Raw genomic sequence first — 15704 nt, forward strand, 5'->3', positions numbered from 1 at the left:
TTTTCCATTGACATGAATGGGTGAAATCTGATTTTCTGTTTGTAGCTCTGCCCATGTGTGCATGTGGGCCGCAAGACCCCCAGAACATATCACCCCAGGTAGTGAGGGATCTGCATACCAAGTTTCGTTCAAATCGGGCAAGCCGTTTTTGCGTTGGCAGCTTTTTACATTTTTTCCATTGACATGAATGGGTGAAATCTGATTTTCTGTTTGTAGCTCCGCCCACGTGTGCAGGTAGGCCACTAGACCCCCAGAACATATCACCCCAGGTAGTGAGGGATCAGCATACCAAGTTTTGTTCAAATCGGGCAAGCCGTTTTTGCGTTGGCAGCTTTTTACATTTTTTCCATTGACATGAATGGGTAAAATCTGATTTTCTGTTTGTAGTTCCGCCCACGTGTGCAGGTGGGCCGCGAGACCCCCAGAACATATCATCCCAGGTAGTGAGGGATCTGCATACCAAGTTTCGTTCAAATTGGTCAAGCCGTTTTTGCGTGATCGCGGCACATACACACACACACACATACATACATACATACACACATACATACATACATACATACCTCCGATTTTATATATATAGATTTTAGGAAAAACAAAGAAATGAGTTGAATTCCAAAGAACCCAAATCATTCCCTACTAAATTTAGGACACAACTATTTGATATGCCAAGAACCACCTTGGTCTGGCGGTATATAAGAATAAAATTATTATATTATTATTACTAGTCTTTAAGCCCGTTACATTAATGGGTGCTAGAATATATGTCTATTTTTCTTTCTGTCTCTCTCCCTGCCCCTGTCTCTTTCTTCCTTTCTTTCTGTCTCTCTCTCTCCCACTGTCTGTCTGTCTTTCTTTCTGTTCCTCTTTGTCTGTCTGTCTTTCTGTCTCTGTTCATGCCCCTGTGTCTTTCTTCCTTTCTTTCTATCTCCCTCCCTCCCGCTGTCTGTCTTTCTGTCTCTCTCCCTGCTCCCTGTGCAGCAGCAGCATTCCCTCCCCCTCCACTTCCCTAAACTATGTTCTATCAGCCAATGGCAAATTTGTTGGTTTTGGCAAAAGTTAAGAAAGGGCAGTAGTAGCCCAATTATAACATTTGATGTTTTTTTTTTATTGGATGGATCTCAACCTAGTTTCCATAGTCTATTCAGGAGGGAAACAGTATAAGCTGCTTTGTTAACAGAGTTGAGGATCCTTATGGACAAAGGGAAATAGGCGTCTGTTATGCAGCTAGATCTTTCAGCTGCGTTTGATTTATTTTATTTATGTGGATTCAGCTCCCTCGCCAACAGCCGCCGCTGCGGCCTGCAGCCGCCGACAGACGCCGACATCCGCCGTTGCGGCTGAAAGCCACCGACATCTGCCGATGCGGCTGAGAGCTGCTGCTGCGGTCTGCAGCTGCCGACAGCCACAGCGGCCTTCAGCCGCCAACAGCCACTGTTGCGGCCGGCAGCATGCGCACTCCATAGCCCCAGGTACGTTAGATAGATTGTTAGCCCGCCGGGACAGATAGGGAAAATGCTTGAGTACCTGATTGTAGAACCGTTTAGATAACCTTGATAGGCGGTATATAAAAACCTAATAAACTTGAAACTCTTACCTGCGGTGCCCTACAGTGCACGGAAAATGGGAGCACGCAGGTGGGAGTGCACATGCACGCTTAGGGCTTTATTATATTAGATAGAGTGGTGCAGTGGTTAAAGCTACAGCCTCAGCACCCTGAGGTTGTGGGTTCAAACCCACACTGCTCCCTGTGACCCTGGGTAAGTTATTTAATCCCCCCATTGCCCCAGGTACATTAGATAGTTTGTGAGAAAAATGCTTGAGTACCTGAATAAATTCATAGAAACTGTTCTGACCTCCCCTGGGAGAATGGTATAGAAAATTGAATAAATAAATGCATCCTTTCTGAATTTCTGTAAAGGTAGAATTATGAAGCAGAATGCGCAATGCATGGTATATGATCCAATTAGAGCAGCATCTCAAAGAAGAGATGCTAAAGGGTGACATGACAACTGGATGACACAAGGCAGCAATAAAGCATACCCCATTCTCTAGATCACAAAGGGCTTTATGACAAGAAATATATGCTTATTAAAGCTTTGAATAATGAAGAGACAGTTCTATATCTGAGCAACACCAATATAATAAGTATAACCAAGTGGAGACTGATGCTTTTATCTAGTCTCAAAGCCCATCAAGTGTATATGTGCAATAAATTTGATCTATTCGCCATGATGCAATTTAGAAAAGACTGCAGGACCCGGCCTCTGACAGGCAAATAAGTATTCAACTGATTCAACTCCCCATGTGCCAAATGATACACTCCGTGGCCTTATTGATGCATATTGGGATGTCATGAATGTTTTCCTAAGCTTTTCTGGTGTTTCCAGTTATGGTTCCTTTTAGCTCTCGGTCATCTGCTCAAAGGCCAGGGGCTCCGCCGTGTCATGCGGCATCGCTAAATACCGCTCCCCAACAGAATCCACAGGGTTTGGTTTTGCTAAGTACCGGTGCGATGCAAACAAAGGAGTCTCAGCGCACTTTCACACGGGTTTTTGATCCTGCGCGCTAAAGCCGTTTTTACAGCGGCAGTAACCCGGCCGATTTTCTGGGGGGTTTTTTTTTTGTATTAATGGCCCCATGCAAATGTCAGTGTGCAGCCATTAAAAAAACAATGACTGAATCATTTAGGAGAGCCGTCTACCAACGGAGCACAATGGAATGATGGAGTTTGGGCTCTTGGTGCCTGCTTTGTTTGGAGAGGAGGAAGAAAGGTAGGAATAGAACATAAGAACATAAGCAGTGCCTCTGCCGGGTCAGACCAGAGGTCCATCCCGCCCAGCAGTCCGCCCCCGCGGCGGCCCAACAGGTCATTGACCTGCCTTAATCACCAGAAGGGGCCCCCTTGCCCCCTAGGTTTCTCATCGAAGTCCTATCTTCCCATCAATGTCCTAACCCTCCGGCCTTGCACCTGCACGACCTGGTGAGCTGTCTATACTTATGCAACACCCCAGCACCTCCCTCAGTACCAGGGTTACCAGGGTTACCAGTACCAATAGGGTTACCAGACGTCTGGATTTCCCCGGACAGCTTTTTCAAAACCCGGCACTTTGTCCAGGTTTTGAAAAAGCTTCCAGCTAGCAGCGATGTCAGGACGGACATCATCGCATCACACCAGCTCATGAGCAGATGCCCTCCCGACAAGCCAACAGGGCCGGAGCAGAAAGGGGCGTGACTCGGGTGAAACGGGCGGGCCTGGGGGTGGGGTCATGGGTCCAGATTATTGTTCCTGAAAATCTGGTAACCCTAGGTAGGAACATCAGCAGGAAGGGGGAGGATAATTATCTCCTCTCTAACTAGATTGACGTGAATTAGCTTTCTCTGTCTGTGTCAATATTCTTTCTTCAAACATTCATACTCACAGACACCCACACTTTTCATCTCTCCATGCGTGATCTCATCAGCCTCAGCCCTCCGGTCTATTCATCTGTCGTTGTTGTTAGGTGCCGTCGACTCGTGTTCGAGTCCTAGCGACTTGATGAATTGCGGATCTAAAAAGAAATCGGTTTTCTGCTTGGCCGTAAAGGCCCTCCAGCGTCATCCCCCTGGTAGGTGGCATAGTAAGGGGGGGGAAGCAGTCCACCCCAGGCACGGTCTTCCTCAGGGCGCTGGCACATGCCCCTTCCCTTTCCCCCATACCTTTTCAACTTTGGCGCAAGCATCAGCTTCATCACTCTCTCTCTAATGACACTTCCGGGACCCGCGTCTAGGAAGTGGCACCAGAGAGAGCGCCAAAGACGATGCGAGCAGCTAGGTTGTGGCTGCTCGCGCCGAAAATAAAAAAGTATGGGGAAGGGGTGGATGGCAGGAGGGGCGGGGGAAGAGGGTGGGCGAGGGGCACCACCGTCCCGGTCGCCGACTCACCCCCCGCTAGGCCACTGCCCGTGATTGTTTTCAATGCGGCCAAGCCATCTGATTGCAGGTCGCCCTCTTCACCTGGGTGAGGTGGGGGGGGGAGGGAAATCGAGAGAAGATAGGAGAGATACTGGACTGAGGGTAGGGGGAGGCATCTATTATAGTATGCATGGGGCACTAGAAATCCTAACATTGGTCCAAGGGCATCATCGTTTTTGCTCGAAAGCCAAATTATAGCTTCCGTATGCAAAGATTGTCCTAACGGCTATTTAAAAGGGACCATTGCTTATGTCATTGTACATTTACAGTGTGCAACTGAATGTGTCCAACTGTGAAACCCTATTGTTTTATGCTGTAGTTTTAGGCTTATTCTGAATAGCTGCTTCTGCTTACACCTTGTGTGGGTGCTCTGAGGTCTGGATAATGACCATCTTTGAGTCTGCAGACAGCACAGAGGCTTGTCTACGTAGCTGAACTGCATAGGCCCAGCGGTTCTCAGCCTATTACTCACAGATTGTTAGAATGAAAATTCTATTTGGCAGAGAATTAGCATCCCTCTGAAACATTCTGGTGTTCATTTTATAAAAACGTTTACACATTTATATTCCGTATATCTGACAATTCTACGCGGATTACAAAATAGCATACATAATAAAATCACAAGAACATAACCAAAAACACATCAATGCAGCATTACATAAAATCAAATTAACAAACCCCCAAACCCACCCTTTCCCTGAAAACATCACCTTCGACACTGAAGGGAAAAAAAAAAATCTACGACAGAAATTTTAAAAAAACAGCATCTAAAAGAGCCGCTTCAAACCTTAAAAGTGCACGCAAACAACAGTCTTTTAACCCCTTCTTAAACTGCAACACATTTGTAGCGTGTGCCTTAATTCTATCTCTATCTTCTGACCCTGTCCAGCATCAGTCCTTCCTGTATCTCTTCCCTCCCCATAAGAACATAAGAACATAAGTAGTCGCCTCCGCCAGGGCAGACCAGAGGTCCATCCCGCCCAGCGGTCCGCTCACGCGGCGGCCCATCAGGCATATTGCCTGAGCAGCAGTCCCTGACTAATTTTATACCTACCTCTACATTTATCTCTAAACCTTCCACTGCTCTTATCTGTACCCCTCAATCCCTTTGTCCTCCAGGAACCTATCCAGGTCTTCCTTGAAACCCTGTACTGTGCTATTTCCTATCACGGCTTCTGGAAGGGTGTTCCATGTGTCCACCACCCTCTGTGTGAAAAAAAATTTCCTTGCGTTTGTTCTAAACCTGTCCCCCTTCAATTTCATCGAGTGGCCCCTTGTTTTTGTGGTTTCTTTCAAATTGAAAAATCTGTCCTTGTCAACCTTTTCGATGCCCCTCAGGATCTTGAAGGTCTCTATCATGTCTCCTCTGAGTCTCCGCTTCTCCAGGGAGAACAGCCCCAGCTTTTTCAGTCTGTCAGTGTATGTAAGGTTTTCCATACCCTTAATCAGTTTAGTTGCTCTTCTCTGGACTCCCTCAAGCATTGCCATGTCCTTTTTGAGGTACGGTGACCAGTACTGTACACAGTATTCCAGATGGGGGCGCACCATAGCCCGGTACAGTGGCAGGATGACTTCCTTCGTTCTGGTCGAGATACCCTTCTTAATGATACCTAGCATTTGGTTTGCTTTCCTCGAGGCTGTGGCGCACTGTGCTGACGCCTTCAATGTCGTGTCTACCATCACTCCCAGGTCTCTTTCCAGCTTACTGACCCCTAGCATTGTTCCCCCCATTTTGTAAGTGAACATCGGGTTCCTTCTCCCTACATGCATGACCTTGCACTTCCCCACGTTGAAGCTCATTTGCCACTTTTTTGCCCATTCTTCCAGTGTCGTAAGATCCCTTTGGAGATCCTCGCAATCTACCGTGGTTTCAACCCTGCTGAATAGTTTTGGTATCATCAGCGAATTTGATGACCTCACATTTTGTTCCCGCCTCCAGGTCGTCGATGAATATGTTAAACAGGAGCGGTCCCAGCACCGACCCTTGAGGAACCCCGCTCGTGACCCCTTGCCAGTCCGAGTAGTGGCCCTTTACACCAACCCTCTGCTTCCTCTCCGACAGCCAGTTTTTAATCCATCGGTGGACCTCCCCTCGCACCCCATGATTCCATAGTTTCCTGAGCAATCGCTCATGTGGTACCTTATCGAAGGCTTTCTGAAAGTCTAGGTAAATTATGTCTATGGGTTCACCTTTGTCCACCTGGCTATTTACCCTCTCAAAGAAGTATAACAAATTTGTGAGGCACGACCTACCCTTGCAGAACCCATGCTGGCTCGACCTTAGCTGTCCATTTTTTTTCGATATGATCACAGATGCCGTCCTTAATCAGTGCCTCCATCATCTTTCCCGGGACCGATGTGAGGCTCACCGGCCTGTAGTTTCCCGGGTCGCCCCTTGAACCCCTTCTTGAAGATGGGCGTGACATTAGCTATTTTCCAGTCCTCCAGGATCTCTCCAGTTTTTAGGGATAGGTTGCATATTTGCTGAAGTGTCTCTGCTATTTCATTCCTTAATTCCTTGAGCACCCTTGGGTGGATGCTGTCTGGACCTGGCGACTTGTCGCTCTTTAGCTTGTCTATCTGCCTGAGGACATCCTCCTGGCTCACCTCTAGTGGCACATTCCCGTCACCTCTAGTTGGATCAGCTTGCTATCTTGATCTCCATTTTCTATTTCCTCTGGTTCCGGGATGTTGGATGTGTCCTCCCTCGTGAAGACTGATGTAAAGAAGTCGTTTAACTTGTCAGCTATTTCTTTTTCCTCCCTCACTACTCCCTTTCTATCCCCGTCATCCAAGGGCCCCACTTCCTCCCTCGCTGGTTGCTTTCCCTTTACGTACCTGAAGAATGATTTGAAATTTTTTGCCTCTCTCGCTAGTCTCTCTTCATATTCCCTCTTCATATTCCCCCATATCTAACATAAGCCCTTCTCTACCACTTACCTGTCCAGCACTACCAGTTCTCTCTTTCCTCCCCTCCCATTCGCTCATCTCTCTACCTGCCCATTCCACTCACCCATTCAGCATCCAACATCAACCCTCTCTCTCTTTCTTCTCTTCCTCTGGTCCAGCATCACCTCTTCTCTTCCCTCCCACTCATCCAGCATCACATCCTTCTTTCCTCTTCCCCCAATCCAAAATTCAATCTTCCCTTCCCTCCCACCTACCCATCTAGCATCATCCTTTCTTTCTCTCTCCTCCAGCTCAGCATTTCCCTTCAAACTGTCTGCTGCTACTGCTGTGCCTCTGGGCCCACGGCAGCAATGAATGAAGCAACCATATTCAGCACCAGGGAGCCGTTGAACCCATGTATTCATGAATGTTTTGCTAGTCTCACCACCTCTGATTTATATAGAATGCATCTGAGAGGGCAGGACCGGCAGGCCCTTCAAGAGCACATAGGCACAAAAGCTCTTTGGTGCTTATCGTGGCTGCTTCGTGCATTCCTGCCCTGGACTCAGAGAAGCCAGAAGAAGGGGGTAGGAGGGGCCTGGAGGCAGCATCAGCAGAATGAAAGATGACTGGCCCAGACCCTATGATCTGACGCCACTTCTACCACTCTTCGGGGTTAGTGCAAAAGATAAGAGCAGTCACTGCAGCTTTGGCATCCCAAATGTTGAGGCTCTCCTGCTATGCTTACCATGTTGCTCCAACCCTAATGATGCTTTCCAAACCTATCTAGGGGCCTCCACAGCTAGTCAGCTTTTCAGAATATCCACAGTGAAAATGCACGATTGAAATCTGAATTTCCTGGTTTTTCAATATGTACAAATTATTTCACGCATTACTGTGGATATTCTGAAAACCTGACTGGCCATGGGATCCCCAGAACAAGTTTGGAAAGCTCTAAGCTAGGCTATTCCATTTTGCTGACACAATAAACTATTTGTATATATTTTAATTATTGCTTGTGAGAAAGCCCCTGAGGTTATCTGATCATAGCATTAATTGCCCATATGAATCTGGGACCTTACTAAACAGTTTTGTGAAGATCTAGCCGCAATTTAATTTCACTCTGTGGGAGAAGAGCATTCTAGCCATGTCTGGAAATGAACAGTCTCTGTTCCCCTGGCACATTCCCGTCCTTCTCCTAGCTGTGTATGCCAGATTTTCAAGGGTTATTAAATAGATGAGCTGTCTTTCAGGGTGCAAACTCCAAAAAAAAAAAAACAGCTTTTATTGAGTACAAGAAAGAACTGAAGAACCCAGCTGTCAAGATAACCAATATCAATGTCTGCACTACAAGCTGACCTCCACCATGGGAACTGTTGAGCTCCGAAAGTAATGTTTTGCCAGTGATCAATAATTGGGACTTCCTCTGACTCAGGCAATGTGTTGCGGCAGTCTACCTTTATCCAGTTTAGTCATTTTCATAACATTAGGGTTCTGTGTTGAAATAAATATCAGTGTTCATTAGAAAATGAACCTTTCCTGCCAAGAGTAATTGGGTAGAACATGCACAGTTTGCTTTATGCAGGACCAGGAAGTGATGTCAGAAGGAGAGCTGAAGTCGGCACGTGGTTAAATCAACTTTCTATAGACTTCGTCAAATTCGTTCTGTGGCCAAATTCTTATGTGCAAAGTCCTTGAATATTCTAATCCATTCTTTAGTAATCTCTAAAATCGACTATTGTAACGCCTTGTTTAAAGGTTTGCCGAAAAAAGAAATTAGACGTCTTCAAATTATACAGAATGCCTCTATTAAAATTATTAACAAAGTCAAAAAATTTGATCATGTGTCTCCATTACTGAAAAAAGCACATTGGCTCCCAGTCGCTCATCGTATATTATATAAATTATGTCTGCTTACCTTTAAATCCTTATTATTTAAAACCCCTGCCTTTGTTTTTAGAGTTTTAATTCCATATTCTACCTCTAGACCATTGAGGTCAAATGACCAACATTTATTGGTCATTCCCTCGTTGAAAATTATTAACACGAGGCGTCATACTATTTTTTCGGTGACGGCACCTCAATCGTGGAATGCCCTCCCACTATATATAAGAGAGGAAAAGAATTTGGAAAAATTTAAGAGCAAACTTAAGAGTTTTCTTTTTAAAGATGCATTTAATGAGTAAACGAAATGCTAATGACTCTTTTTATCCATATATTCAATATAATCTACATTTGTTTCCCTTCCTCTTGTTTTTTACCTTAAATGTTTTTCCTTTAAATACCGATTGTAACTTTTTTAATAATGCTCCCTTTTGCTCTGATATTGTCTGTATAAGTTGTTTTATTATGTCTAATAGACTTTGACTTTATCTAGGATTGTTTGTATTTGTTGATTTAATATGATTATTTGTCTAATCCATGTTTATGAGATATGTTTCCCATAATTTTGTATTTTATTTAATGTGCATCGCCTAGAATTTGGAATAGGCGATTAATCAAATTTCATAATAAACTTGAAACTTGATTTGAAGAGGTATGCTGCGGGGAGCAGTGCAATGGGGGGGAGGGGTGTCCAAGGCACTCAGGTGCCACTGCCCTGGGCACCGCTATGTTGTTGCTGGTATCAAATGCTCTTCTATCTTCCTAAGCTTAACTTATCTCTGTGTATGTATGTACTATCATGTGCCAAGTGTCTTCACTTTTATGTACTCTGCCCTGTGCCTTAACCTTAGACCAGAAGCAAAAATTAGCATTAATTCCACTTCCCAATCTGCTGCTGAGTTTCAAAATGGTGCCAACCGATCTGCGGTTTTATACTCTTTGAAAACTACCACAGATAGGATTACCAGATTTTGCCGAAGTAAAATCCGTACCCATGGCCACATCCCCAGGACCGCCCAGTTCCTCCCCAGACGGCATCCGCGCATGCGCGGGACGTGACACAAAGATATCACACGCACGTGACATCACCACGTGCAGATAGCCCTTCCTGACACGAATGGACCCATAGGCAAGTTTGTTTAAATATATTTCTCATTATTGGCCATGCAGTTATTCGCTAATGCTATTTCTGTTTTGGGTTAAAGTGACATTTGTCTCAACCAGTTTTGTGGCTGTTGTTAACATTGATGGGTATTTTCAAAATAGGAAACTGTTATCAGTAATTCTAGATCTAGTGAGTAACCAATACATGATCGGACAGTTATTGAATAGGTAACTATTTTTTCAAAATTAATTTTCTTTAATTAAAATTGATGCTTTGGTTTAACACAGTTTGAGCATTTTAGCTTTATTGAAAATTTAACAATTTAACGTTTTTTATCGATCAATAACATGTGGGACATATTAGTATGTTTCTCTATTGGCGTGGGAATCAAGCAGTTACTGTTTTATCATGTTATTTCATCAACAAAATTAGTGGGTCTTGATTTGCTATTAAAATATTCATATAATGTCTTTTTCTCTCTTATCTTTAGAATTTGTGAGCAATATTTAATCTTTACCGGCATCACAACAAGCTCTATTAATACCCCCGAAGAAGCCCGTTGGAGCGAAACGGATGGGACCTCCGTCGGGTTATTAAGACAAGTGCTTGATGTTTTGAAGCCACACGCAATTTTATTTGTGAATACTACATAGAGCTGCTGGTTTATTTTATGCTCAATTGCAAATAAGAGAGATTTTGATACTCCATCACTATATTTATTTATAATTACAACACATATTTAATGAAAAATAAATTTACATAAAAATTAAAAAATTATACAGGGGTTTTTGACCAGTGATGAAAAACAACCCCAATTGGTTATGATCTGTTTGATTATAGTCCAGGGGTTTTGAGGTCTTTTTTCCTCTGTTTTAAGTTAACATTATATGTAAAATCAAATGTTCCATATTATTTGCTAATATCTGGAAACCCTGACCACAGACACAACGTGCCCACGATCTTTTGCACATGCTTTTTGTGTAGCTAGAATGCATGGACACGGGAAAGCATGATCTATGTGTGTTATTTGTCAAACCTGTTCAAAACACGTACAGTAGAACCTCTGGTCACGAACGCTTCCGAACAAGAACAAATCGGTCATGTGGTTACATTGCAAGCAGTGACCTCAACAACTGTTAAAGATTCTCATATTACTCATATGAAATTTGAGAAAATGGAAAATTTACAAAGAGCAAAAAACCTACGGTTAGTTAATTTCCCAAGAACTCAATTATTATCCCCAGAAATATTGATTCGGAAATACTTTAAGGAAATATTGGGATTAACTGACGCAGAAAATTTGCTCATAACTAATTTGTATTACATCCCTCAGAGAAAGAAAATTCCCGTAGAAATGGGTGTAGATCAGTTGGAACAAATTGATTTTGATTTAACTGGTTTTTTGGAGGACTCTCAAGATAGAATTCAAACTAGATCTACCCTATTGATAACATGTGCAAGAGAAATTGATAAATCTTTAATAATGAAAGCTTATTTTCGGAATAAGCAAGTGAAATTTTGTGGTGATAATGTATTGATTTTTCCAGATGTGGCCCAAGCCACGCAATTGAGGAGAAAAGCTTTTTTAGCTTTGAAATCAAGAGTGTTGGATTTGGGAGCCACCTTTTATTTAAAATTTCCTTGTAAATGCTTAATTACATTTAAAGATATTGAATATGTATATTGGGACTCAATTCAGTTGGAACAATTTTTACAACTTAATGAAGTTAGGTAGACATCACGCGAATTAATATTTGGAGTTTAAAATATTGATGCACCATTAATGTTGATCCTTGACTAAGGATTATATTTATATTGATTGATTTCCTTAGATTATTAGGACACTGTCTCCCATTAATGTGGACTTGAGGAATTAGTGAGATGTTTAATGTTAGTAATAGTTATGATTTATTTGTGATTTTCCTTTCTTTAATATTATCTGTAAATGATAATGATGAAAACTTGATAAATAAAAAAAAAAAAAAAAAAAAAAAAAAAAAGAACAAATCGGTTCCCGACCCAAAAATTCACCAAAATTTTGCACCTGATCACGACCACACAATCAGGTGCCAAACAAACACAGCCCCGGCCATTTTCCCCTTCCGCTTCATAGGCGCCAATGTTTTCCCATTTTCTGCTGTTTGCGTATATGTACTTCCTTCACGCCAGAAGTCGACTCATGCAAGGTTAGTTTTTTCGGGTTGTTTACAGTCAGTTTTTGTATAATTAAGGGGCTTTTCAAACTTTAGGGCTCTTTTTACGAAGGTGCGCTAGCTGAAAAACTACCGCCTGTTCAAGAGGCGGCGGTAGCGGCTAACGCGTGGGGCATTTCAGCGTGCGCTATTCCGCGTGTTAAGGCCCTAACGCGCTTTCGTAAAAGGAGCCCTTAGTTTTTGGGGTTTTTTTCTGTGCTTAAAACTCATTAAAAAAATGTTTGTAGGGGTGCTTAAAAATCTTTAAAAAAACAATATGTACATACAGTTCGTAGGATCTGGAATGGACTAATTAGGTTCGGTTTATGACCAAATCGGGTCGCGACCAGAGTTTTGGAACAAATTATGGTCGTGACTAGAAGTAGGACTGTACTTGCATTTCACTGCACATACTTTCAGTTGGACTAAAGAAGGACAATAACAGTACTCCTCCAATATTTGCGGGGGGTTCCGTTCCATGAACCCCCGTGAATTTTGAAAGAGTGTGAATACGGTTTTTCACCTGTCAAAAGGCAGGAGAAGCAGGAGAAGGCACCCGGAGCGCCGGCGAGCAAAGAAAATCATTTGCGGTCTGCTCCGACTGCCTCTTCCTGTTACTTTCAGCAATAAAGATTTTTCATTTACTGCCATTGTGTCTTCCAAAGTCCTTTGAATCATGATACTCAAATATTTTATACTTTCTTCCTTCCAAAGGAATGGAAGTGGGTCAAATAAGCCCTTTACACAATGCACATTCAATGGAAGAACCTCTGATTTGCTCCAATTTATTTATAACCTGAAAATTTGCCAAATCGATCAATCAATTCCAGTAAATGTGGTATGGTAGATTCAGGATTCTTCAGATGAAGCAAAATATCATCTGCATAAACAGAGACCTTATATTCTCGACCTGCATAACGAATCCCTTGTAGTTCCTTTGCCTGTTGAATGGCCAACAACAAGGGTTCCAAAACAATATCAAAAAGCAAAGGAGATAAGGGGCATCCTTGTCTAATAATAATAATAATAATAACAGTTTATATACCGCAGGACCGTGAAGTTCTATGCGGCTTACAATGATTAGAAATGTTACAGATTGAGTGAATAAACAAAGTACAGATTTAGCGACAGGTGGTTCTTGCGCTCGGTTATTAAGGACTAAGATTGAATGGGTTGGTTTCCTAAGTATTTCAGGAATAGATGTGTTTTCAGGCGTTTCCTGAATTCTCCATAGGTAGTAGGCACAAGCAATTGTTCAAGGTCTTTACCCCATAATGCTGCTTGACTCCCCTCTGCAGACAAAAACGCTCTGAAAAACTATTAGAAAGGAATCTTACCTATATACATGGCTTTTAAGGTTGCCTGGAGGGGTTTGAGGGACTTGCATTCTTTTTAATGTGGGGAGCTTCTCTGGTCATTTTTATTTATTCAGAGTTAATTGAAGCCTTCTTCAGTAGTACTTGAAGGCAAGTTGCATTAAGGCACTGTAGTTATTTCCCCCGCCCCTAGAGGGCTCACGATTTGAAGGGCTAGTTTTACTAAAGTGCACCGGTGCGTGTTATTAGAAATAAGTGACGCTGCACAAAATGGGGCCTACAGTAAATAGCACAGTCTAGCCGTACGCTTGTCGCTGAGGCAACGAAGGGCTACATAATTGCCAAAGAATGCAAGCAGTAGAGGGGTGTAAACGCACACTTTCCTGGCTCTGAGCCTCTGCTCTAACCACTAACCCAGTCTTGACGGCTGATGAAGATATAAACTAGCAACAGTAGCAGGAGAGATTTTGTTTGTCAAAACTTTAATTTAAAAAAAAAAAAACAAACCCTCCATTAACAAACTCTTACACTTTATCCTGTATTCTACAGGAAGTCAATGCAATCTAATTAAAACTGGACTAATGTGTTCAAAAACATGATAAGCCCATTAATATCCGAGCTGCCGAGTTCCCAATGTAGTCTCTAGCAGTTATTTAGGTCAAAGGTCCACAGTTGCAAGCTGAATTTGGCCTACTTGATTGCAGCAACTGCAGTTCACATGTTTCCCTTTGGACCTTCTTAATGTAGCTGTGCCCCAGACTTTTATACTTCCTGGACCGTGCCCTCCTGGCTCCACCCCTTCTATGTCACTTCCCCCTTAGATGGGACTATGAGCCCTAAGATAGCTCTGACACTGAGAAGAAGTATCTTTAAGGGGAAGTGGCAGCATCCTATAGACTCCCTCACCATACAGTTACCATATTTTTCTCCGGGAAACTCCGGACACGTGACCCCGCCCTGTTCTGCTTCCAGCCCCATCCAGTTCTGTTTCTACCCCGCCCAGTTCCGCCCCACAGCCCTGCCCCCACAAAGCCTCTTCTCTTCTTCTAGATGAGCTCCAGCCACATCTAGAGGGCCTGGAGCATGTGAGGATGTGAGGAGCTCATCGGGGCTTTCCAAAACCCAGACAAATGCCGGTTTTTGGAAACTCTGTCCAGGAGCCCAGACAGTCCTCTATAATGAGGACATGTCTGGGTTTTCCCGGGTGTCTGGTAACCCTACTCTCACACAGCCATAGACCTGGTATAAGTGGGTATCTAAATGGGGCCTGGAATTCATAACTTATAATTGCAGAATAGCACTTAGGAGCCCTGCTGGCACTTTCATGGGTCAGTGAGCACTTACCTGCAAGTGCTAGTTCTCTAGACATTTACCCAAATGGGGGGGGGGGTACATAAATGAGAGCATTTAGTTTATAGACTTGCCCAAAATCACAGACATTTTTCAGATACTACTTAAGTAAAAGGACAATTTTTAAAACTATTCCTTAGTGCAGAGATTCTTAAACTTGGCCTGGGAGATTCTCCCTCCTCCCCCAGCCACTCGGGTTTTCAGATATCCCTAATGAATATGCATGAGGCGGATTTGTATATAATAAAGGCAACAGGTATGGAAATCCACCTCACGCATATTCATTAGAAATATCTTGAAAACCTGACAGGTTTAAGAATCGCTGCCTTCATGCAAATGAGCTCATTTGCAACAAGGCTAAGGCCCTCATCAACAACTGTAATGTGGAGGAGGGACTTATATTTAATGGAATAAATGCTTCTGTATGTTTATATTTGACTTCTACAAGGTAACTGGGGATGGGACTTGTGTACCACCTTTTTGTGGTTACACATTCAAAGTGGTTTACATATACTGTACACAGGTACTTATTTTGTTCCTGAGGCAATAAAAGATTAAGTGATTTTCTGAGGCCCCCACCTGTGGGCGGGGTTTGAGCTGCCTGGGCCAATCTGGCCCCATTCCTGGCATGGCTGGCCTTCCGGACGGGCGGGCTTGGCACCCGTCTGTCCGGCCAATGATTTCAAGGTACGGGGAGGATTGGGGGTGGGGGGAATCAAGGGGTGCCTCATCGAAGGCCGGAAGGGGTGCCCTCATCAAAGGGGGAAGGTCGGGGTGTCGTGGGACAAGAAGGCTTGGGCTCTCTCCTGGCCCGATCGTTGTGGGCGGGGGTGGATTCTATAACCGGTGTTGTTTTTGACAGACACCGGTTACAGAATCCAGTTTTTAGGCGAAGGACTGGCTCCTCCTTCGCCTAAAAGCCCTTGTTTTGGGCGTTTGGGACTTAGGCTTTTTGGGAGTTGATTATATGGTTAAATTTAGACGTAGTGGTAGTCTGGGCGTTTAAACAGCTGA

The 15704-nt window shown here is 43.5% G+C and overlaps 1 protein-coding gene across 1 annotated transcript in view; it reads right to left on the minus strand.

Annotated features, from left to right (window-relative positions):
- Window positions 1–14709, minus strand: part of DLK1 (delta like non-canonical Notch ligand 1) — a 161922-nt gene extending 147213 nt beyond the window's left edge. Inside the window, exon 1 of the mRNA XM_033953269.1 lies at window positions 14685–14709. Within this exon, the coding sequence (XP_033809160.1) occupies window positions 14685–14709 (25 nt within the window). The remainder of the gene's footprint in view (window positions 1–14684) is intronic.
- Window positions 14710–15704: the final 995 nt, after the last annotated feature.

The sequence above is a fragment of the Geotrypetes seraphini genome, chromosome 7, assembly GCF_902459505.1.
Source record: "Geotrypetes seraphini chromosome 7, aGeoSer1.1, whole genome shotgun sequence".
Lineage (NCBI taxonomy): Eukaryota > Metazoa > Chordata > Amphibia > Gymnophiona > Dermophiidae > Geotrypetes > Geotrypetes seraphini.